The following is a 24,914-nucleotide window of genomic DNA, read 5'->3' on the forward strand; positions in this document are numbered from 1 at the left end:
CCATCAGCTCTTCAGCTCAAGGCTAGTGCTCTACCACTTGAGCTACAGCACCACTTCTGGTTTTCTGGTGGTTTATTGGAGACGAGTTCCATGGACTTTCCTGCCCAGGCTGGCTTTGAACCGCGATCCTCAGATCTCAGCCTCCTGAGTAGCTAGGATTACAGGCGTGAGCCACTGGCACCCAGCTTTAAAGCTTATGTTAGTTATACAGAGGATAGTTTGGTTGTTACATATCCACATATTTACACTATATTTCTTTTTTTTCTTTCTTTTTTTTTTGTGGTGCTGGGGACTAAACTCAGGACCTCAAGTGCTCAGCAAGCAAGCACTCTTCCACTGAGCTACACTCCCAATCCAGTTTATACTGTATTTCAGTCACTCACTATCTCTATCACTCTACTTTTCCCCATCACCCCTTAAAACATCCCCAACATGTTTTGTTATTCTATTTTCACAGTTGTAAATAATTTGTTTCAATAGTGTTCAACCTTCTTTATTCTTTCTACCAGACCAGCCCCCTCCCCCTAGTACCTACCTACCAATAGAAGACTCTCTTTCCCCAATCTTCCATCTCTCTATGGTCAACAGTTTTCATTTAGTTGTTTTTTATTTGTTTGTTTGTTTTTGTCAGTCATGGGGCTTGAACTCAGGGCCTGGGAACTGTCCCTGAGCTTTTTCATTCAAGACTAGCATTCTACCACTTTGAGCCAAAACACCACTTCCAGTTTTGTGGTGATTAATTGGAGATCAGACTTTCCTGCCTGGGATGGCTTTGAACCTCGATTCTCAGAGCTCAGCCTCCTGAGTAACTAGGATTACAGGTGGGAGCCACTGGTGCCTGGCTTGAGTTTTTCTATGCTGCCCTCGTACATACCCCTCCTTTCTCCTAAATAGTCTCTTAGTTTAATTCATGTTCTATGTTTAACCATATAAATAAGTATATATGTATGTATTTATACACCTATGTACATGTCCACTAGTATGTATATCTTTTAGGTCTAGCTTCCACTTATGAATGAAAACATACAATATATTTTTTTTTTTTTGGGTCCGGTCGTGGGGCCTGAACTCTGGGCCTGGGCGCTGTCCCTCAGCTCTTCAGCTCAAGGCTAGCACTCTATCACTTGAGGTACAACGCCACTTCCGGCTTTTTTCTTTTTGCTTATATGGTGCTGAGGAATCGAACCCAGGGCTTCAGGCATGCAAGGCAAGCGCTCTACCACTGAGCCACCTTCCCAGCCCCAGTATTTTGTTTTTTGATCTTGGCTTTTCCACTCAATACGATGTCCTCTAACTGCATCCATTTTCCTGCAAATGCCATGATTCCACTTTTCATTATGGTTGTATTTCATTATATCCATCTTTCCATCTACACAATTGGAATGTGTATATTGTGTAATACAATGAAATATATAATAAAATATATTATAGAATACACATATATCACATTCTCTTTATCCATTCATTTGTTGCTGGACACTTCAGTTGATTCTATTGTTTGGCATAAACATAGATATGCAACCCTCCCTTCCTCCCTCCCTCTCTCCCTTCGTTCCCTCCCCTCGTTCCCTCCATCCTTCCTTCCTTCGGTGAACTCTGCCAGCCCCTTATGTGGGTTATTTTTTGAGATAGTGTCTTGTTATATGCTTGGGGCCAGCAGGGGCTGCCGTCCTTCTTTTTGTGTTTCCCTTTGTCAACGGGATGACAGACGTGTACCACTGCACGCATCCGTTGTGCTTCCCCCAAGCTTGGGACTCCAGATATTCTCCTGGGCACGGTGCTCCAGAGCCTGCATTTGCATCAAATTCTCTAGAAGGGTACATCGCCTCGCAGCGGTGAGGGTGAGCCGCACATACGGTTCCACCTATGGCCTGCAGAGGGCGCATGGAGACCAGATGATGGCCACTGCGGCTGCGCATAGCGCTACCCAGCCCCAGGGGCGGCCCCTCAGCATCCGCCCCTCTCAGCTGACAGCTGTTGGAACGGAAGAGGCGGCGCACGGATTTCAGCCTGGAGTCTCTGGGCCTGGCGGGCTAGTGTTGGTGCGGGGCTCCGGACAGACGCAGAGAGCGGAACTTTAGGACCCAGCCCGGCGGGACGGCCGGAAGGTACAGTGGGGGCAGCGTTATAGCGCTGCGGGCGCGCGAGGCCGAGAGGGTCGGCCGGACCGAGCCTGGTCCGTCCGTGGACCCTCGGTTCCCCCCCCACCCCGGAGCCGGCAGCCCGGCCCGGTTCCTCCCGGCGCGCCGGGGAAAGAGGGCGGTCCAGGCCCCGCTGGGCGCCCACGGTGCCGGCGCCGGGCGGGTAGCGGGACTTGGGCCCGCGCGGGGTGCGGTGAGCCGCACGCCGTGCGGCCCCGGGCCAGGCCGACCGCCCTGGCGTGCGGGGAGTCCAGGGTGGAGTCCACGCCGGGGTGGCGGGGCAGCGGGAGCAGGCTCTTCCCGGCCGGGAGGGCCTTCCCCCGCTGCAGGCGCGGCTTCCGGTGTGCAGCTGCTAAGATTACATTTGAACGTCTTCTGTAGTAATGTCAGGCTGTATTCTTGTTCCCGTGGCACGGATGAAGAAACCGGGCGTGGTAAATGCATGTTTAGCCTCGTCTCGTGCATGGAAAGGGCTTAGCACCATGTCTGACCCTGGGTAAGAGCTAATTGTTACTGTTCTTACTGTTACTGTGACAACCTACCCAACGTCCGGCTTCTGATCCTATATAGCGACTGGTTACTGAACACTGTGCACCTGCCTGGCCCCTCCTTCCAGCGTATTCCAGCGCACTGCATTTCACCCCGGCTCAGTTACAATATTTCCAGGTGTCAAAGGCAAGGTGCAGCCAGATGCTGAGAACAGTAAGCAGATGGAAAAAGACTCATTAGTCCCTCACCCTTGAGAAACTTGTAGGCTAGCAGGATAGAAAGTGCAAATTTCATAACCCAATTCAAGATGGCAAGTGTACTAGGAAAATTGGGCTGGAATTTAATGACATGATGTCTAATAGGAAAGTGTTGTCTGGAGTAGGGTCTGTGGAATGGATTTAGAAGGCTGTTGAGCGGGTAGAATCAGAAGGACCTAGATACTAGCTAAGTGCAACCTGGAAACTAAACTCACTGGCAGCTTCAGAAGCCAGATCGTTTTGAAGAGCTGTTCAAGGGAGACATTGATTGGTATAGATATTGGATACAGAGTAAAATGATCTGGAGAACTTGAAAAACAATTGCTTGGGATGTGAGGTAGGAATTAGGATCTTAAAAAAGTAGCTCCTTGGGAGATCCAATATTCAGACAAGTTGGAGATAGCTAACTTAAAGCCATTAACTCTCATACTGTCTGCAAATGTTTTAACACAGAAAATTAATTGTGTTTGTACCTGTTTGAACTCAAGGCCTGCATCCTGTTCCTGGGCTTTTTTGCTCAAGACTTGTACTCTACCACTTGGGCCACAGCTCCATTCTGCTATTTTTGGTGGTTAATTGAGGTAAGAGTCTCACAGACTTTCCTGTCCCAGCTGGCTTTGAACCTCCATTCTCAAATCTTAGCCTCCTAGCCAGGCACCAGTGGCTCTCGCCTGTAATCCTGGCTACTGAGGAGGCTGAGATCTGAGGGTCACAGTTCAAAGCCACCTGGGCAGAAAAATCCGAGACACTCTTATCTCCTATTAACCACTAGAAAACTGGAAGTGGTGCTGTGGCTCAAGAGGTAGCTGAAAAAAAAAAAGAAAAAAAAAAAAAAGAGGTAGCTGAAGAGAGCAGGGAGAGGGCCCAAGCCCAGAGTTCAAGTCCCATGACCGACAAAAAAAAAAAAAAATCACATCTCAGCCTCCTGAGTAGCTATGATTACAGGTGTGACTCACCACTGCCCAGCAAAACTTAATCCTTTTATCACTACCTACTACCACTTGTTAAAATGATTGAAAATTCAGGAAGGTAAATGGGAAAGGACCTACTACAGTACACAGTAGGTACTCAATAAATATGCATTGATTTTGCATATTTACTTATTATTAGCTTAAGAATCACAAATGTGAGAATCTAGTTTGCAGTTTATGATTGAATACAATAGTTTTGTATATAATTACTCCACAACCCTCCATATTTCCCCTTCTCATAAATGCCAATGTAGAAATCTGGCTCTAAAGCTTTTAGAATCAAACTTAAAAGTTTGTTTTGCTTTAAAATATTCGGTCATCAAAGTTAACCTAACCTTGAGTGTCTCAGGTTAGGTTAATTTATGAACAAAAGTAAGAACTGGAGGGAAGTAGGAAATGAAGGTGTAAAAGAAACAGAAGAGGAGGGCTGGGAAGGTGGCTCAGTGATAGAGTGCTTGCCTTGCATGCCTGAGGCCCTGGGTTCGATTCCTCAGCACCACATAAGCAAAAAGAAAAAAAGCCGGAAGTGGCGCTGTGGCTCAAGTGGTAGAGGGCTAGCCTTGAGCTGAATTGCTGAGGGACAGCGCCCAGGCCCAGAGTTCAGGCCCCATGACTGCCCCCCCCCCCCAAAAAAAAGAAACAGAAGAGGAAAAGAGGAAAACTGAGATGTTTGTTTTGGGGTGTGGTGTCCTGCCCTCCCTGTGACCTTGGTGCTCCTCTGTTCTAGGGCTGCAGACTGTCAGATAAGAAGGCCTCCATCATGGCTGGGAACATGCCTGTCTCTGACCTAGAGCTATGACTCTGAATCATGACTCAGACTGTCTTAGGGGAGACATATGTAGCTGTAGATTAAGATTAGCCATATGTTAGGGTGTGGTAGAATGGCAATTCAGAATTTACATTTGGAGAGAGTCCTAACACCACTTTTCATGTTTTTTCTCTGCAGATGGTGGGATTTCCATAGTGTATCTAATATGAGTCTCATATCTTGGCCTCTTCTCCAGCTTCAGCAGTCTCAGCTCCACAGGCTGGAGAATAAATGGGATTTGTACAAATTGCAAAGGGAACTTCAGTGTTGATACCTTTTTCTTCTGGTTGTTATTAACAGGTACTAACTGACCTTAAATAGAACATGTTACTGTGTCTCAGGCATGCAGCATAAAATGGGACATTTACTTGTGCTGGGGAAAATATATTTTCTGAATGTGGAATCATCTTTTTTGAGAGCTTGTCTGGAGGTTTTAGTAGGGGAGTGGAGCTACTCGTATACCCTTGACTGAAGACTGGTCCTCTTCTATCAGGGATGGTTGTCCTCTTTGATCGGTAGTGCAGCTGCTGGAGGGATGCACGTGGAGTGGTAAGGGAGGAAAGGGACACCCACCTAGCCAGCCAGAGCAGCTGAATCAACCCTGGTGATCAATGAGGTGACAGATGTCGCAGCCAGATCACCCTCACATCCTTGAATGTGGAATCATCTTAAATGGATTTGTTTAAATTATATAATGTGAAAAACTATACCCTAAACTTTGAATTTTGTACATTTGGACTCTAGGCCTTCAACTCTCCCTTTCTACTGGCTCTACCACTTGAGCCATGCCTCTACTTTTGGCTTTTTGCTAGTTAATGGGGATACAGCTCAGATTTGTCTGCCCCAGCTAACTCCAAACCTCAGTTCTCCAATCTTGCTGAATAGCTAGGATTATAGGCACACCTAGCTGTGCATTTCAAGTCTTTAAAGTTGAAATTGTGAGGAACGACTGTAGTTACCGTCTCAACATTTTAATAAACAGAGTGATTAAAAAAAATTTAAATACAGAGTCTAGTTCTGTATCACAGGATGGCCTTGAACTTTCTATCCTTTTTTTGGCCTGGGCTTGAACTCAGGGCCTGGGCACTGTTCTGAGCTTCTTTTTGCTCAAGGCTTGCATTCTACACTTGAACCACAGTAACACTTGTGGTTTTTTCACTTTATGTGGTACTAAGGAATGGAACCCATGCCTTCATCTATTTTAGGGAAGCACTACAAGTTCTGGGGTTACAGGCATGTGCTACCATGCTAAACTATATTTTTGTTTTATTAAGGTAGGTTTCATAGATTTTCATGTATATGTTATCTCTTTAAATGATGAAATTGTATTTTTTTCAGTCACTGCATTTACAAAAGCATTTATATTTTTATTATATCATGTTTTCATTCTTTTCTTTTTTTGACCCCCCACTTTTGTTTTGCTTGTCCTGGGGCTTGAACTCAGGTCCTGATGCTGTCCCTGAGCTTTACTGTTCAAAGCTAGCACTCTACCACTTGAGCCTCAGCTTTACTCTGAGCTTTTTGGTGATTAATTGGTGATAACAGTTTCATGGACTTTCCCACCCAGGCTGGCTTCAAACTACAGTTCTCACATCTCAGCCTCCTGGGTAGCTAGGATTACAGGCATGAGCCACTAGTGCTCAGCCATGTTTTTATTCTTAGTGCTATTGAAAATGATCATCTTAAAGTTGATAACATCTTATATCTGATGACATTTAAAATTACTGCTTACACTTTATCTAACTTTCTTACATATAACATCTGTGCCTGTAGCATCCTTTAGAATGTGATTTGTGCATGTAATCCCAACACTTGGTTGGCTTAGGCAAGAGGATTGTGAGTTGGAGGCCAGCCTACTCTATAAGTAAGTTCTAGATCATCCTGGGCTATAGATGAGACAGTGTCTCAAAAAAAGATTTTTAATTGTGAAGATGTCTTAATCCAAAGCTAACAGTATGCTAGATAGAACTGTCATTTTTAGTATAGTATAGCAAAGAAGTGACAGTATTGACTAGTACCTTGCAGCAGTACCATTAAACTTCCCACAAATCTGCCCTTTGTATTCTTAACTGATTTGAATTATTGTCTTCAATTTCTTAGAAAGTTAAATGTCGTCAGAAGATCGAGAAGCTCAGGAGGATGAATTGCTGGCTCTGGCAAGCATTTATGATGGAGATGAATTCAGAAAAGCAGAGTCTGTCCAAGGTGGAGAAACCAGGATCTATTTGGATTTGCCACAGAATTTCAAGATATTTGTGAGCGGTTAGTTAACAGTATTCTCTTACAGAGATTTTTCTAAGAGAAAACTATTCCCAGTTTTCTAGTGTACTCTAAACTCTTGGTCATTTTGCATTTATAGATAATAGTATTACAGGATAGTATTGCAAAGTTAGTGCAAGTTTTAAAAGAATGTTAGAATCAAAGTAAACAATTGGCAATTTGATTCTGACTTTTGCCCACAAAATTAGGATATTATCTTAGATATTTCATGCAGCTACTCTTCTAATTAGCAGTTTATTGGCATGGGTCATTAGTAGTTAAAAAAAAGAAACCAAAGAGAAAATGAAATGAATATACAGTGTAATACAAAATCATTTCAGCTACCATAAACAGATGGTATATGTTATTACTCTGACCTTTTGCTTCAGAGAAACAAAACTTCTTTTTATATAATTAAGACTTCAATGCACATGTTCTCAAATTGTTAATACTGTATAGCTATAAAGCACCAAACACTATTTCTCACACATTCATTTTTGCATGCCATAGAATAATAACAAGCTAGTTTAAAAAGTGTGTCTGCTATAGAGGCATTGAGCAAAGAACTGGCCATTCAGATGAAACCTTGATCATGTTATGTGCTGTGTCATATCTGCATGATATGAATCCATTTGGCATTCATAGGTACTGGAACATACTAGTCTAAGTCAGTAATGGTTGTTTGATAAAAAGAAACATCTTTTTCTCTAAATTATGTCTTTGATCATCTACTCTAAGCCAACAACAAGACAAAACATTGTGTATTCCTAACAATACATTGTTAGGACTTGTACTGAGAAGTGTATACAAAAATAAGTTGTCTGTCTTCTCAAACATTTCATGGTGCTTGATAGATTTTTCAAGAGCTTACAAGATTTTTTTTTTTAAGGTGGTGGCTACGAAGTTAATATTAGGGAGTAGAAAATGCTTTGGGGGAGGGTTTTTATGCCCTCCCCTAAAGCATTAAGTCTTTCTTGAGCACTGCTCAACAATAACAGACACTCAATTGTTGATCCTTTCTAATTTTTGTTTTTGGTTCAGGCAATTCAAATGAGTGTCTCCCGAATAGTGGCTTTGAATACACCATTTGCTTTCTGCCTCCACTTGTGCTGAACTTTGAACTGCCACCAGATTATCCATCTTCCTCCCCACCTTCATTCACACTTAGTGGCAAATGGCTGTCACCAACTCAGGTAGACCTGAAACTTACTTTCTCCTATCCATTTGTAGCAGCTTACAGAATCACCTGTAATTGAAGACTAACTTGGTGATCTTAAATTTAGTGCATGAAGAATAAATGGCTTTGATTTTGTAATTTTTCCCTTTGCCTTCATATATCTTAATATTAATGAACTGAAAATGCTTGACACAGTAAAGGCAGTAACTGAAATGCTTAATCACTATGAATTGCAGTAGCAGTAATTTTTAATCAAGTCTGTTTCTTTGCTTTTCTTTCTGGTTTTCCATTTAATCTGTTTCATAATGGAGACTATCAGGTCTTCATTTTCCTTAGATGTTGATATTGCTCTTTTTCTTAGTTTCTTACCCATTCTTTTTTTAAAATTTTATTTTATTGTAAAGATGTGTACAGAGGGGTTACAGTTCCATGAGTAAGGCAATGAGTACATTTCTTGTCGAGCATTGTTAACCCTCCCCCTTGTTGTTCTCCCACTATCCCTTCCCTCCCCCACCCTCACTCCTTCCCCCCACAAGTTGTAAAGTTCATTTCCAATATTTTGTCTTGTGTCTTACCCATTCTGTAAGTGAAAGATTTAATTGGAATTAGAACTGAAAATTGAGCTAAGATAGTTACAAATTCCCTGTGTAAATGTAATAAGTACTTTTCTTCATGATAATGTCTACATTACTAACAATTGTTGTCTGGTGTTAATTAGTTGTAATTTTTTAGAGACAGGTCTTGCTGTATTGCTCAAGCTGGCATTGAACTTGAGATCCTTCTAAGTTTTCCAAGTCTTGGGATTACAACTAATATGTATAGAAATTAGCTGCAGATCTGGCTTGATTGTACAGTTTTTATTTCCCTGCCTTTTAGATAAATTATTTTGTGAAATTGAGATTGTGAGTTTTAAAGAATATTAAACTAAAGAAAGGATAACACCTATAGAATAGAAAGGAATGGTCAGGACTGGGAAGGTGGCTCAGCGGTAGAGTGCTTGCCTCTCATGCATGAGGCGCTGGGTTCGATTCCTCAGCACCACATAAACAGAAAAGGCTGGAAGTGGCACTGTGGCTCAAGTGGTAGAGCGCTAGCCTTGAACTGAAGAGCTCAAGGACAGTGCCCAGGCCTAGAGTTCAAGTCCTATGACTGACCAAAAATGTTCCTTTACCTTGTATCATCTGCACCTGAAACAACAGATGCAAAGCAACTAATTCATTGCCCAGGAATATCAAGAGTGTTTTACAGTGAAACCACTGATTTTTAAAAATGTATTTATGTATATTTTCATTATCTTTAGATAGTTGTACAAAGGGGTTTAAATTTAGCATGTTAGTTTATGAATACAATTCATCTTGATCAGTGTCACCCTTTCCTATCTGTAAAACTCATGACCCATGCATGTGTGTATGTACCCATACATGCACAAAAAAGGTTCAGATTAACTGGATATGTGGTTGTACTTTATAGCATCTCTACTTAATTCTGGTCTTTAGTAGGCTGTTGGAGAAGATTCATTATTTTATGTTTTACAGCTAAACTTACAGTAGGTTTCTTCCTTCCTTCCTTCTTTCCTTCCTTCCTTCCTTCCTTTTCTTTCTTTCTTTCTTTCTCTCTTTCTCTCTTTTCTTTCTTTTTGAAGTTTTAGCAAGGATTTATTCTAGTATAACGGGCAGAGTAGGGAGAAATGGAAGAGAAAAACATTTTCTACTTCCCATGCAGGAAATAGAACTTAAAGACTCTACAGTAAGACTCTTTATATCAAGTTTTTACACATATAATCTACATTTTAATTAGTCTCTTATATTCCTCCTTGGTCCAATTCTTGTTGGATGCTACACCCTGACTTCATGGCTTTATATTTCATTGTTGATAGTAAAATTGACACATGAACCTGTCATTCACTGAATAGGGTAAGTAGATAGGATTTAGGAGCAGTTTCAATTTTCCAGTATTTTCTATTTTCTTCCCCAGTATACAAACCCAGTAACCTTTGCTGTTTTCCTCTCCAACTGCCCATTCATGTTTACTTGAACCCTGCTGCCTCTTTGGGGAAGAAAGGGAGTAGAGAAGTAAGGATGGAAGAGAATGGATTTTATCATCGGACTTGGTGCTTACACGAATAAGCAGAACTTCTCTTTAAGTATTTATTACGTTTTTCAGATTTTAAGCATACTCTAAAGTATGGTTGATAAGCATCTTTAAGCAAATGTGAAAAGGCATGAGTTATTAATCAGTAAGTATCTAAATTAGTGTCTGTGCAGGGCTTAGTCAATAGCACTACACAGAGCAAGGGACTTCAGAAAAATATGGTTGGTTTTCACTTCTATTTAAATTTACAAAATTTATTTGCCAGCTGGCAGGCTTATTTTTGGTTATTTACCTAAAAGGAAAAGCAGCTTATAATTCTTGTGCTCTACTTACAAATATTTTACATTTCTAATGGAAAATCCTCTTATGTTTGTCTTTCAAATGAAACAGAGCACTTTAAAAGAAAAAGCCAAAATAATTTAACTTTGGTTGTTTAGTTTAGAGAAGTGTACTTTCTCAGTGGCAGCCAAACCAGGAGGGCTGGTAATTATGTGAGAGTTGATTTCAGTCTGCTTCCCAGATGTAATGTAATCTGATGTAAACCCATATTCACATTAAAAAAATAGCTTGTAAATCTGAATAACAAAGACTCTTGAGGTTAAATTCAGCTAGTGATTCCTTCAGTTAAGTCTTTGATGAGACTAAAAGTTAAAATTAATTCTAAAACTTGGATGTTTACATCTTTCTGGAGGTAAATAGGGTATGCATTGTCTACACTGCGCAATGTTTAGGACTGGACAACAAATGCTTTTTTACCATTAGGGTAAGCATACCTCACTCTTCAGACATTTCACTTTTTTTTTTTTTTTTGCCGGTTGTGGACCTGAACTCGGCCTAGGCGCTGTGCCTCAGCTCTTCAGCTCAAGGCGAGTGCTCGACCACTTGAGCCCACAGTGCCACTTCTGGCTTTTTCTATTTAGTGCTGAGGAATCGAACCAAGGGCCTCATGCATGCAAGGCAAGCACTCTACCACTGAGCCACCTTCCCAGCCCCATTTTACCTTTTTTTATGGTGAAAACATTCAAAAACTTTTCTTCTGGCTTCTCCCCCCCCCCCCCCCGCCCCCCGCCTTCAAGCTTTTTGAAATGTATAGTTCATTATTAGTTTTTGTTTTGTTTTGTTTTGTTGTTATTTGTTTGGGACCAATACTGGGGCTTGAATTCAGGGCCTTGTGCTCTTGTTTGGCTTTTTCCACTCAAGGATGGCACTCTACCACTTGAGCCATGCCTCCAGTTCTGGCTTTTAACTAGTTAACTGGATTGAAGTGTTTAACTGATTTTTTTTTCTGTTTGGGCTGGCTTTGAACTGTGATCCTCAGTTATCAGACCCCTGAGTAACTAGGAGTACAGGCTAAAACATGAGCTGGGTTCTCAGCTAATAATACATTATTGTTTTTATAGGCACTCTACTCTGCAATCACATACCAGGACTTCTTGCTCTTAACTAACTGTAACTTAATATGTACTGACCAACTTTTTCTTACTCTGTTCTCTCTCCTACTCTCCCCAGGTTTTGGCAACCACCATTCTACTCCCAACTTGTATCCACTTGATTTTTAAAATTTTTAATCTTGGTTTTTGGTGGTACTGGGTTTTAAACTCAGGGCTTTGTGTTCTGTCATCTGAGCCATACCTCTTGTCATTTTTCACTTTAGTTTATTTTTTAGATAGGTTCTTATGCTATTCCCAGGGACAGGCCCTAGACTGTGATCCTCCTACATCTCCCTCTCAAATGGCTGAGATTATAGGAGCATGCTATCACAACCAGATTGGCTGATGAGATTAGGGACTCACTAACATTTTGTCTGGGCTGGCCTCAAACCTTGAACGTCCTATTCTGCCTCTTACATAACTGGGATTTCAGAAACATGCCACCAACCTCAGCCCTGAGATTAACTTTTTAATATTACATATATTAGTATGATCATGTAATACTTGTCTTTTTGTGCCTGGTTTATTTTTTTTTTATCAATATGCATCATATGCATGTACCTCATTATTCTTTCATCTTTTGATGGAAATTTAGGTTGTTTCACTTCTTGGCAATAATGAATAGTGCTACAATAAACACGGGATTGAACACACACACACACACAAACACACACCCAGTAGAGTAAAAGCTAGGTTATATTGTGGTTCTGTTTTTAATTTTTAATTTTCATTTTTGTCAGTTGTGGGGCTTGAACTCAGGGCCTGGGTGCTGTCAGTTCCCTGAGCTTTACCACTTTGAGCCACAGTTCCACTTCTGGTTTTCTGGTGGTTAATTGGAGATAAGAGTCTCATGAACTTTCCTGCCCAGGCTTGCTTTGACTACAATTCTCAGATCTCAGCCTCCTGAGTAGCTAAGATTGCAAGTGTGAGCCACTGGGACCCAGTTTGTTTTTAACTTTTTGAAGTGTTTCCCATAGTGGATATATTGACCTATATATACATTCCTACCAACACCATGTAAGTGTTCTCTTTTCTCCATATCTTTGCCAGCATTTAGACTTTTATTATAGCCATTCTTAGTGGGATGAGGTATTTTTGATATAGCATTTCCCTGATGAGTAATATTGAGCATTTTCTCATGTGCCTTGTTAGCTATTTGTATGTCTTCTTTTGAGAAATGTCTTTTAGGGGCTGGGAAGGTGGCTCAGTGGTAGAGCGCTTGCCTTGCATGCTCGAGGCCCTGGGTTCGATTCCTCAGCACCACATAAGCAAAAAGAAAAAAGCCGGAAGTGGCACTGTGGCTCAAGTGGTAAAGCGCTAGCCTTGAGCTGAAGAGCTGAGGGACAGCGCCCAGGCCCAGAATTCAGGCCCCACGACCGGACCCAAAAAAAAATTAAAAAAAAAAAAAAAGAAATGTCTTTTAGGTTTATTGCTCCTTTTGGGGGATAGAGGGTACTGGGGATTGAACCCAAGGCTTTTTGTATGCTAAACAAGCATTCCCACTGAATTGTACTTCCAACCCCTTGTTGCTTATTTTAAAGTCAAGATTATATGGAGTGGGGGTTGCTACTGAGTTTTGGGTCCCTTATTATCTGAATTTTAACCCCTTACCAGATGTATACATTGTAAATTTGCCCATTCTGTAGATTGTTTCTATACTTGGTTGTTTACTCTGCAGTGCAGAAGACTTAGTAAGATGTAACACCATTTGTCTATTTTTGCTTCTGTTTCCTATGCCTTTGGGATGGTGTCCAAAAATCTGTGTCCATTCCAATGTTCAAAGCATTTCTCTTGTGCTTTCTTCTAGTAGTTTCATAATTTCAGGTGTTACATTAAAGTCTTTTAATTCATTCTGAGTTTATTTTTGTAACTGGTGAAAGACAGGGGTCTAACTTCATTCTTCTGCTTGTGGATGTACAACTTCACAGTACCATATATTGAAAAGACTGACTTGTCCTTTCTTGGGTGTTCTTTTGTTTTTCTCAAAGTGTTAGGGATCAAACTCATGGCTTTATGCATGGTAGAAAGCACCCTACCACTGAGTTCTATCACTAGATGGTATTTTAAACTATTTTTTTTCTAACCATTATTCCACGGTATCTGCAGGTCTAGGACTTTGAAAGGAAAAAAAGTAATAGTTCATTTTAGAACTAAGTGTCTTTCTCATACATGAGAAATAGAACAATGCTAAAACAAGATACAGAACAAAGCCCTGAAAGCAGCTCCAATGCAAATCTAGTTAAAACAGTTTAGGGAGTTTTGCCATTTCTCCTGTCATTGTGGAACTTCTAGTGTCTGAGCTTGAGTTTTATTCTGGCTGCTGTTGCTAAATACCTTAAGAAGTACTTTAGAGGTGGCTGGGAATGTGGCTTAGTAGTAGAGTTCTTGCCTAGCATGCATGAAGCCCTAGGTTTGATTCCTGAGTACCACATAGAGGGGGAAAAAATGCTGGAAGTGGTATTTGGCTCAAGTTAGTAGAATGCTAATGCTAGCCTTGAGCAAAATAAGCTCAGGGCATAATGCCTAGGCCCTGCCCTGAGTTCAAGCATCAGGACTGGCAAAAAAAAAAAAGAAAGAAAAGAATTAGGTCTGGGAAGGTGGCTCAGCGGTAGAGTGCTTGCCTTGCATGCCCAAGGCCATGGGTTTGATTCCTCAGCACCACATAAACAGAAAAGGTCCGAAGTGGTACTGTGGCTCAAGTGATAGAGCGCTAGCCTTGAGCTGAAGAGCTCAGGGACAGAGTCCAGGCCTAGAGTTCAGACCCCACCACCAACCAACAACAACAACAAAAAAAAGAAGTACTTTAGTAAGAACATTGAACTTTGATACTGTTTTGTAGTATAGGTTATCATAGTAAAAAAAATGTCAGGAAGTGGAAGTGGTGCTGTGGCTCAAAGTAGTAAAGTGGTAAAGTGCTAGCTTTGAGCAGGAGCTCAGGGACATTGCCCAGGCCCTGAGTTCAAGCCCCACAATGGAATAACTACAACAAAAAAAGGAAGTATAATGGCCTAACTTATGCATTTAAAAAGACTCAAGGAATATCAGGAGTTGGTGTTGTCATCTTTCCAGACTCACAGCATCCTTATGTGCTTTCTCCTAGCTCTCTGCTCTCTGCAAGCACTTAGACAACCTGTGGGAAGAACACCGAGGCAGCGTGGTCCTGTTTGCTTGGATGCAGTTTCTTAAGGAAGAGACCCTAGCGTATCTGAATATTGTTTCTCCTTTTGAACTCAAGATGGATCCTCAGAAAAAAGTACAGAGAAGGATGGCTCAGGCCTCTTCCAACACAGAGCTAGATTTTGGAGGAGCCACAGGATCTGATGTAAACCAAGAGGAAGTTGTAGATGAGAGAGCTGTTCAGGATGTTGAATCATTGTCAAGTCTTATCCAGGAAATCTTGGACTTTGATCAAGCTCAGCAGATGAAATGCTTCAATAGTAAATTATTCCTGTGCAATATCTGTTTCTGTGAGAAACTGGGTAGTGAATGCATGTACTTTCTGGAGTGCAGGCATGTGTATTGCAAAGCCTGTCTGAAGGACTACTTTGAAATCCAGATCAAAGATGGCCAAGTTCAATGCCTCAACTGCCCAGAACCAAAGTGCCCTTCAGTGGCCACTCCTGGTCAGGTAACTCTTCTGCTAATGGTAGTTTCTCAATTTTCTTTCACAAAAGGAGTCATCTTCTTAGGAACTTCATGAAGTGTGTGTGTGTGTGTGTGTGTGTGTGTGTGTGTGTGTGTGTGTGTGTGTGTGTGTGTGTGTGTGTGTGTGTGTGTGTGTGTGTGTGTGTGTGTGTGTGTGTGTGTGTTTGAGTGCACACACGTGTGCTTGGGAAACAAGCTGGCCTTAAACGTCTGATTATCCTGTCTCTGATTCTCAAGTGCTTGGATTGCAAACATCCACTGCCATAATCATCACAAGAATTTAAAAATATTTGCTGATTGATTGCAGTGCTGGGGGTTCAAATCTGGGGCCTCACATGCTACACAAGTGTTCTATCACCAGGATCTCAAGATCATCCTTGATAGGGATCCATGGGGTAATCTAAAGCTCTGGAACTAGTCCCCAAGGTGTTTTTCCTGTATCCATTCAGAATGCTATGGTCTTATTCTACCATTCAAACAAATCTGAATGTTTGCTAGCTTTGGACTGAGCAGTCTTAGACTGCTAAGAAAAAAATTAATTAATAATTAATCCTGATGGTATATTCTGTCTGCTAGGAATCCATCAGCCTTGGCAAATCGTCTTTCTTGGTGTGAGGTTGGGACCTGAAAGGGATGGCCTTTGGAATGATTAACTGAATCATTTACAGATGTTACTATAACTACAGTGTACTTGTTTTTATTAAGTAATTATACAAAGAGGGTACTATTCCTTAAATCAGATTATGAGTGCGATGCTTCTTGATCAGTGTCACCCTTTTTTCTTCATTCTCTCTCATTTTCTGCCTCCCATTCCTATCCTCAAGTTATAAAATTCAATGACTGCATTTGCTCACCCTTCATTTGTTCCTCCCTCTTTGCCCTCCCTCCAAAACATGTTTCTACTTCTTAGTATTCACTAAATTCTTCAGAAGAGTTACACTTTTGGACTCCTCCTTTACTTCTTTTTTAAAGTCAACTTTATTAAGATATAACGTAAAATTCACTGAACCCACTTAAATTACACAGTTTATATTTGACAGATGTGTAGATTCATGTAATCACTACTTGTCAGGATAACAGACTATTGTAATTTGGTTTGATTCTGAATGAGATGGGTTTTAATTTCTGTGATCATCTATTTTACATCCTCCTCCTAAGAATCTCTTCAGGATCAGAAATGGTTAGGGAAACTCAAATCTATGCTGTTTTATATTTCCCTCCAGGTCAAAGAACTAGTGGAAGCAGAGTTATTTGCTCGTTATGACCGTCTTCTTCTCCAGTCTACCTTGGACCTGATGGCAGATGTGGTGTACTGCCCCCGCCCTTGTTGTCAGCTGCCTGTGATGCAGGAGCCTGGCTGTACCATGGCTATCTGCTCCAGCTGCAATTTTGCCTTCTGTACCTTGTGTAGATTGACCTACCATGGTGTTTCTCCATGTAAAGTGACTGCAGGTATGTTTTAATCACATGAATTTCAGCGGTATCCATTATCTATCCCTCCTTATAAATGCTTATGACTTCAGTTTATAAATTTAGAAGTACTCATTCAACAGGTATTTCTGTGTTAGTTTTTATACTGGCTTCTGGGGATATTGTAGTCACCAGTAGAGACAAAATCTTTGCTCTGTGGAACTTAATTTTATGATGGTAACAGTCAAACAAAGTAAATGTAGATTATTAGGTGGTAGTAGGTGCCTAAGGAGGAAATGTAGGCAAGCACAGGGACAAGATGTGAAATTCGAAGGGAGAGAGGACTTGGGCTTTTACTTAGGCAAATCAGGAGAAACCCCACAGCAGAATGGTTTAAAAACTTGAAGGAAGCCAGGCATTGGTGTCTCATGCCTGTAATCCTAGCTATACAGGAGGCTGAGATCTGAGGATCTGTTTGAAGCCAACCTGGACAGAAAGGTCTGTGAGACTCTTATCTCCACCCCTATACCAGAAGTGGAGCTATGGCTCAAAGTGGTAGAGTACTAGCTTTAGAGGTAAAAGCTCAGGGACAATGTCTAGGCCCTGAGTTCAAGTCCCATTGAGTGACAAAAAAAAAAAAAAAAGAAAGAAAGAAAAAAAAACCACAAAAATTTGAAGGAAGCAAGGAAAAACATGAAGACATTCAGGATGGCATTCCAGAAAAAGAAATGGTAAGGTAATTTCTACCTGTGAACACAGAATAATGTAGATCCTTGATAACAAATGTTGGTAATCTTACCTCTGATTTCCTCTGCATGTATGTGTGATCAGTCATCAAATGTTTTCTCATTGAGCCCAGAGAGGCCTTGGAATCTCCCTTCCCGCGGTGTTTCAGAAATAAAAGGTTGCCTTTTCCATTTCAGTTAGGTGGTAGAGCACTAGAAGCCTGGTGAAAAGCTTCCAGGAAGAACTTTTTTAACACGTGTAACAAGCATAGTAATAAATATGAGGGTAATAAATATGATTATTGATTATGTGCAGAATTGAACAGTTTAGTCAGTCTTTACCCTAATCCAAAGTTACCTTGTATTGGTAAAATTTGTTCATTATCAATGGTGAATAAAGGTTATTTAGTGAAAAATCAGTGTCCAAATTTTTGACTTAGTGAAAAATCAGTGTCCAGGTTTTTGTGTCTATCTGTTTATTTTCTGGTCTGGTACAGGGGTTGAACATAGGGCCTTCTACACACTAGGCAAATTCTTTGTCACTGTAATACATCAAAAGGCCCTCTAGGTCTTTTATCTGTGCTACCAGTTGCATAAACATTATCAACACTAAGAAATCAAAGGAAAGAACCTTCTATTGGCATTAGCAACTAATTGGGGAATTGTTTTCCTTCCTTTGTCATTTGTACATGTGTAAAATTTTCACATAGTTGTGTTTTTTTTTTTTCTGGATTCTGTAATGAAGTTTGAGTCAGGGTAATAGGTATCATAATTATAAGTTTCTAATAACTAAATATTACATCATCAAATGACTTTTGATGAATTATTTCCTTGGAAATGTGTTAAATGCATCTCTATGTAAATGACTTTAGGCTGTGTTCTGCTAAAGACCAAGAATAACACTGAACAAAGATTATGATCATTTTAATGACTTTTAGCATTGCAAAGTTACATGAAAGTTACTTTTCTATTTCAACTTTCTAGAGAAACTAATAGACTTACGAAATGAATACCTGCAAGCAGATGAAGCCAATAAAAGATTTTTAGAACAGAGGTATGGTAAGAGGGTGATTCAGAAGGCTCTGGAAGAGATGGAAAGTAAGGAATGGCTGGAAAAGAACTCAAAGAGCTGCCCCTGCTGTGGGACTCCCATAGAGGTGAATGCTTTGGAACACACTTGGAAGCAAACACATTTGAAAGCATGTGATTACTTTACATTAGGAAATCTAGTAGTCAGTCTTATGACATGTATTTTAATATTTACTAAACCTTCCTACTTGGAATAAGCAAAGTTCACAACTAAATATTATTATTGACCTTTAATGTACATAACTTCTTTTTCAAACTGCTTTTGTATGGAAGCAATTGTCTTCACATTATATCCACCTCAAAATGGAGAGGATTATTCTTTAGCCTATTTCTATTGCTAAAAAAGCAATAATAGACATAGACTGGCTAATTTACAAGGATAAAAACAATTCTTTCAGCCATGTTATGTTCCAAGGTTGAAGGGCACCATTTGGTATTGTCACCATGGCAATAGCCTTGCTGGCAGGTCTGAGGCAGTACAGAATATTACATGGTGAGAGACAGGAGAGTGAGTGTGATCTTGGTCTGCTCTCTCTCTCTCTCCCTCCCCTCCTCCTCTCTTTCCCCCCCTCCCCTCTTCCCCTCCCCTCTTCCCCTGCCACTCTCCTGTCCCTCTCCCTCCCTTTCCCTCTCTCTCCCTCCCTCCCTCCCTCTCCCTCTCTCCTTAATAAGCCATCACTATCCAGTCATAGCTCCCCCTATACCATGACTATCTAATCCTAATCTCATCCCAAAGGTCCTACTTCTAAAAACCATAGTTGGATAACATTTCAACCTTTTTAATATCTCATGAGGAGAATTAAATTCTTAACATGAGTTTTCTGAGGATTCAAACTATAGCAGGATATAGGGGAACATCCCAAAGCTGCAGTCAACTCTAAACTCTTCTATGTGATTAACAAAAAGTGTATCTGACTTCCTAGAAGTATTTATCCTGGAAGACAGCACATCTATTTAACCAATACACTCAAGAAGTGGAGTCATGTTTTTCATTGATCTGTAGAAAGTAATTAGACACATCTATTGCTTGTTCCCAAAATTTTAACGTTTTAGAATTAGAATGTATCTTTGCATTTGATTCTACCTTTCTGATCCTTTGTGTCTGAACTGAACCTAATGGTGATTCCTGTTAACTCAGTATTGTGTACGTTCATTTATTTTTTAAAAATGTTTACTTATTTACTTGGACTCAAAGCTTCTCATTCTTGCTTGGCTTTTTCACTCATGGCTAACTCTTAGCACTTCAGCGACGCCTCCATTTCTTTTTTCTCGTTAATTGGAAATAAGAATCTCACAGACTTGACTGGATTTAAACGTGTTTTCAGAGCTCAGCATTCTGTGTAACTAGGATTACATGTGTGAGCCACCAACACTCAGCTCTGACTTTAATTTACTGATGACATGGCTTAGCTCTAAGACTTGATACCAAATATTTAGATTTATGTAAAAAATTTAGTACTAAGCTAAACTACATGTTCCAGTCATCAGTGTTTGAGTTATATCTACTATTTATCAGAAAAGATTTTGCTGGGTATCTAGTTGTAGGAATTTCATATTTTTTCTGTATTTTTATTAGTAATATAAAATATTAAGCATTACTTTTCAGTATGCCTTATGCATGCTTCAATTTTTCATGAGAAAGGGAGAAGCTGAGTGCTGTGGCTACTCAGGAGGCTGAGATTTGAAGTTGGAAACCAGTTTGGGTAGGAAAGTCCATGAGACTCTTATCTCTAATTAAGCACCAAAAAAGCCACAGTGGAGTTATGACTCAAGTGGTATAGTGCTAGCCTTGAGCCAAAGCAGCTCAGGGACAGTGGGTAGGCCCTGAGTTCAAGCCCCAGGACCAGCCCAAAGAAAAATAAGGGAGAAGATTGAGACTATTATACTGAATCTTTTGGTTTGTGTGTTTCACTTCTACTTTCACATCCTTGAAATCTTTTTTTTCTCTTTCCTATCAGAAACTAGATGGGTGTAACAAGATGACATGTACTGGCTGTATGCAGTATTTCTGCTGGATTTGCATGGGTTCTCTGTCCAGGGCAAACCCTTACAAACACTTCACTGATCCTGATTCCCCATGTTTCAACAGGTATGTATAAATAGACTTCTTAGACTCTGCAGCAACATTTTAATACCTGATTTGTAAACAAAAGTCTTTTTTTCCCCCAACATTTTGGCTGATCTACCTGAAGATAATTGGAGTTAGGATAATACTTCAACCCTTAATACTTCCATATGTGTCTCCTGAGATAAGAATATATTACTAAGGGCTAATAGAACTCACTATAGTATGTGTGCTTATTAGCATGTGCAAGGGATGGGTTCAGTCTCCAGGGCCTTCCTTCTTCCCCATTCCTTCAAAAAAAAAAATGCTTCTATATAATGACAATACTTTTTGTTATACTAGGTGTGAACAGAGAGCCAGATGCTCTACCCCTTGAGCCATATGCTCAGCCCATGATAATACTTAAAAAAGATTAATGATAATTCATGATGCTATCATCTAATAAACATCATATTTAAAACTTCCCAGTTATCTGTCAAAATTCCTATTTAAGGTCATTTTATTGAGCCAAGAGCTAACCAAGTCCAGTCAATATAATTGGTTCTGTCTCTTGTCTCATGATACAGAAAAATTTGGGGCTACCTTATTTATTGAGGTGAACATAGGGCTTTTTGAAGAATCCATATGATATGCTTTCTAGAGTTCTGTTCCTTTGTGATGTGTTTTAGCTTGTTTTCTATTTGCTTTCAACTGGAAGTTAGGTTTCAATGAAGTTTGATTAGATGTAGAGGACCATGTTTGACAAGAATACTTAAGGGATGATTGGAAGCCTATCTTTCTCTTTTTGTTCTATCATTTACTTCAAAGGAAAGTGTTCCCTTTGTTATTAGTAAGTAAAATCTGTGGAATAATTCCTTGATACAGTGTAGATATTCTGTTCCTTAACAGTGCTCTAATTTTACCATCAGTTGATAGGCTCCTGTTAGAGAAGTAATCCCTACCCTTGAATAAGCTTTTCCCAGTGTTGGAAATTGTATACATTTTAGGTAGTATAGGGAAAGAAAGACAAATTGGCAACCACAAGAGATTCTACCAGTGAGGCCACAAAGACTGAAGATAATGGAAGGATTAGTATGGAATAGAGTTAGTGTCTTGAAAGTGTTCAGCTTCTTCTCCCATACCGGACTCCTCAGTCTTGGCTTATTCCATACATTGTATATATTGGGTATCAATTTTGTAATACTCATTCTCCATATTTTTTATCCTTGGCTCTAAATAATTTGTCTGGATCCTAAAAGGAATGTTCTTATATATTTTAAAGTAGCTTATTCAGAGGGACTCAAATTTCAGCCCTCTTCAATGGAATGATTAAAAGATACATGAAGATATTATCAGAAGAGTACAGAAAGTGTTTTTTTGAGAGAAAGAAAGGCAGATTATCTTTAGTTTTGTCCAAATTCATAAATTTATACTGTATTTTTTACTTCTAGGTTATTCCATGCTGTAGATGTTAATGGAGATGTATGGGAAGATGAGATTGAAGACTAGTTCACTTCTGCTTATGATATGGAAGTGGAATGGTTTGCCCTAATCTTCTGTCAAGTATACAAAATAACCTTGCAGGATATTTAGGGTGCCATACATTCACTCCTGTGAAGAAGATAAGAAAGAACAAGGTTTATATTTTCATTGATACTACTGATTAAGGCACATTCATACATTTTTCCATGTAACATAAATTGATAAAATTATAAGCCAAAGGTTCAGAAAGTGAAAAACTATAGGATATTAAATATTATAATGTGCCCAGAGCTCTGAATAGTTAAAAAGTATTTATTTTCTTTCCCAAGCCTTAGGTAGGGAGAAGGGTCAAACTTAGAGCAGTCTCAGAAAAGCATCCATCTGAGACATTGTGTTAGGGCTCACTCCTCACAACTAAGGTGGATAAGCCTTGAGAACATTGTACCAAGAGCTCCATCTCATTCATGCTACTCACATTCCTTCCAACCCCAGTTTCTGTAATGATCTCTTTGGATGAAACCATCTACTCTGTAACTGATTGGATGGCCTGGTGTCATTTCAATCTCCTTTTCCAAATATTTATAATGGTTTTAAAAATGTTTTTAATATCACAAACACTAGCTCACTAGATTATCCATGAGTGGTATACATAGTCCATGGATTGTGAGCCAATTCTAGAAATTAATGAAACTGGCTCAGAAGAATTTTAGCCCTTTCCCACTTTCCTGAATAATAGAGCTTAGACTAAAAATATGTCTTTGTTACCTCATTCCACATTTTCTCCCTTTACCCAACCTGCCTTGTTGGAAAGGACAGCAGCACGTTTTTATTTCCTCTGCTGAAACAGGAGAAAGCCTAGTATTTCCAAACCAAGCTGAATAAATTATATGTTCTTTCAGTACCTGGGTTTGAACCTGTACACAGCACTATAGTTCTAGTCCTAACTTTCTGAATGCTTTTTAAAGATCTTTAATGACTTGTGGGAATTTGGCTTCTTACTGTTTCTTGCAACCACAGTATTTTGGGTGATAATTTTAGCTTGATACCTAGATTCTTGTTTTCTGGTTTGGTTGGCTTTTTGGAAAATTGTCTTTTCCTCATGGTTTAGCAAGTGGCTTGCTAGCCACTTGGTCAATAATTTTGAAAAAGAGGACAGAAGAATTCAACTGCACCTTGTGAACATGTTTTTTTCAACCTAACATTGAAAATTAAGGAATCCTTTTTAACTGTCAGCAAGGATTGTGTTTCTGGATTGTCAATGAGGATAATTAATCTTAAAAATAAAAGTGATTTTAAAAACCATCTTATGATTAGAACAGAGTTGCTGCTATTTATTTGTTCGGTCACCAAGACAACCTATAACATTTTTAAAACTAACTTTTTGGGGGAGCTGGGGATTGAACCCAGGGCCTCAAGCAATATGAGCATGTGCTTTTTTTTTTTGCTGAGCTACATTCCCAGCCATATAACTTACTCAAAAAATGGCTAGATGAGCATTATTAATATTGTTCTAACTAGTCTGGTGCATTTTTCACATTATGTATCATTATTACCTGGGCTTGTGACTGAGCTTAGATTTTAGGGTTCACATTCTTTTTAAACAACTTAGTTTCATGGGCTTCCATTGATCATATTTATATAAGAGCTGAAGTTAATTTAAGTAATAAGTTGATAAGAATTAAAAAATACCTAAGGAGAGTGACATTTGTGCTTGAACAGGACTTTGTTTTGGATTTTTTTCTAATAGTGGCCAAGATTTTATTTTAGCTGTTACAGATGATGATGATAACGATGATGATGATGTCATAGAAATAAGAAGAAACCTCTATAATAAAGTATTTCAAAATAAGTAGGAGGGATTTTTTTTCCCACTTAACATTTTAAAAAACCCAACAAGGGGATAAGTTTAAAAGAGTTGCTTATTTGCCTGTTTCTTTCTTAGGTACAAATTGTTCATCCTTTTATCAGGGACGATGGGGCTTGTAAAACATTGTTTTTAAGACTTGGGCTAATTTTAAGATGGCATAGTTTTGTCTCTGGGTAAAAGGGAATAACCCTAACTACCCTTTGCAGTACATGAGGTTGTTGTGTCAAAAAAGTACCAGATGTAATCAACAGTTCTGTAACCAGCTTAATTTCTTGAGAGCCTACTTTATATGTGAGCTGAGATTTGACGCAAATTGACATGAACCTCATGGGTCCTTTGGTAATCATTTAAAGAGGACATGTCTCTTGATTTTTATAACAGATTTGTGGGTCTAAAACTAGTAAGTGAGATAAACTTCCAGTAACTTTTTCCCCTTAAATCAAAATTAAAGCTCTGTGACTTTTCAGGTTTGTGTTTGCTATAATTTAAGGGACTGCATTTGTCATTTGAAATGTATCTTGTTTAAAAAGAATCTAAATTTTAGACAGTGCAAAACTGCAAAGATAAAGCAGTTCAATATCCCACACCCAGTTTTCACACGGATGAACCAACACAATTATCAGCCCCAGTCCATATTTTATTCAGATTTCCTTAGTTTTTTCCTTTTTCCTATCTCTATTCCAGGATACCACATTATTACATTTAGTTATGTCTCCTGAATTCCTGTCTCTGTTGTCTAATCCATTATTTTTCCAGCTTGAACTCAAGATCTTGTAATCTTTTGCTTTTTCTTTTTTTCCACTCAAGGCTGGTATTCTACCTCTTGAGTCAGGCCTCTACTCCTGGCTTTTGGTTGTTTTTTTGGAAATAGTCTCAAGTTTGTCTGCCCAGGCTAACTTTGAACTGAGATTCTGAGATCTCAAATCTCCCAGGTAACTAGAATTACAGGTATGAGCCATCCATTTTTGGTAATGTTTGTAATATGTATTGCATCTTCATAGACTGGATTGTCTGGGAGCCAAAAAACTT

At 39.6% G+C, this 24,914-nt stretch overlaps 1 protein-coding gene across 4 annotated transcripts; it reads left to right on the plus strand.

Annotated features, from left to right (window-relative positions):
* Window positions 1-1,977: 1,977 nt before the first annotated feature.
* Rnf14 (ring finger protein 14) lies at window positions 1,978-23,320 on the plus strand. Of its 4 annotated transcripts, XM_042691973.1 has the most exons (10): window positions 1,978-2,108; window positions 2,523-2,637; window positions 4,805-4,966; window positions 6,767-6,928; window positions 7,967-8,118; window positions 14,724-15,251; window positions 16,492-16,720; window positions 18,388-18,560; window positions 20,451-20,581; window positions 21,988-23,320. In XM_042691973.1, the coding sequence occupies exons 4-10, from the start codon at window positions 6,775-6,777 to the stop codon at window positions 22,043-22,045; spliced, it is 1,425 nt and encodes a 474-aa protein (XP_042547907.1). In that variant the 5' UTR covers window positions 1,978-2,108; window positions 2,523-2,637; window positions 4,805-4,966; window positions 6,767-6,774; the 3' UTR covers window positions 22,046-23,320. The 4 variants fall into 4 exon arrangements, with proteins under 4 accessions (XP_042547907.1, XP_042547906.1, XP_042547909.1 ...); XM_042691972.1 differs by lacking the exon at window positions 2,523-2,637; XM_042691975.1 differs by lacking the exons at window positions 1,978-2,108; window positions 2,523-2,637 and adding an exon at window positions 3,445-3,468.
* The last annotated feature ends 1,594 nt before the right edge of the window (window positions 23,321-24,914 follow it).

Source organism: Dipodomys spectabilis, unplaced genomic scaffold (assembly GCF_019054845.1).
Source record: "Dipodomys spectabilis isolate Male_0828 unplaced genomic scaffold, ASM1905484v1 ptg000147l, whole genome shotgun sequence".
NCBI lineage: Eukaryota > Metazoa > Chordata > Mammalia > Rodentia > Heteromyidae > Dipodomys > Dipodomys spectabilis.

What these genes read in the sequence shown, in the direction of transcription:
- Rnf14 (XM_042691973.1), top strand. Translation starts at nt 6,775, where the DNA reads ATGTCGTCAGAAGATCGAGAAGCTCAGGAGGATGAATTGCTGGCTCTG. An exon ending in TCCATGTAAAGTGACTGCAG is followed by an intron (nt 16,721 to 18,387) that starts GTATGTTTTAAT and finishes TCAACTTTCTAG; the next exon opens with AGAAACTAATAGACTTACGA. An exon ending in GATTCCCCATGTTTCAACAG is followed by an intron (nt 20,582 to 21,987) that starts GTATGTATAAAT and finishes TTTTACTTCTAG; the next exon opens with GTTATTCCATGCTGTAGATG.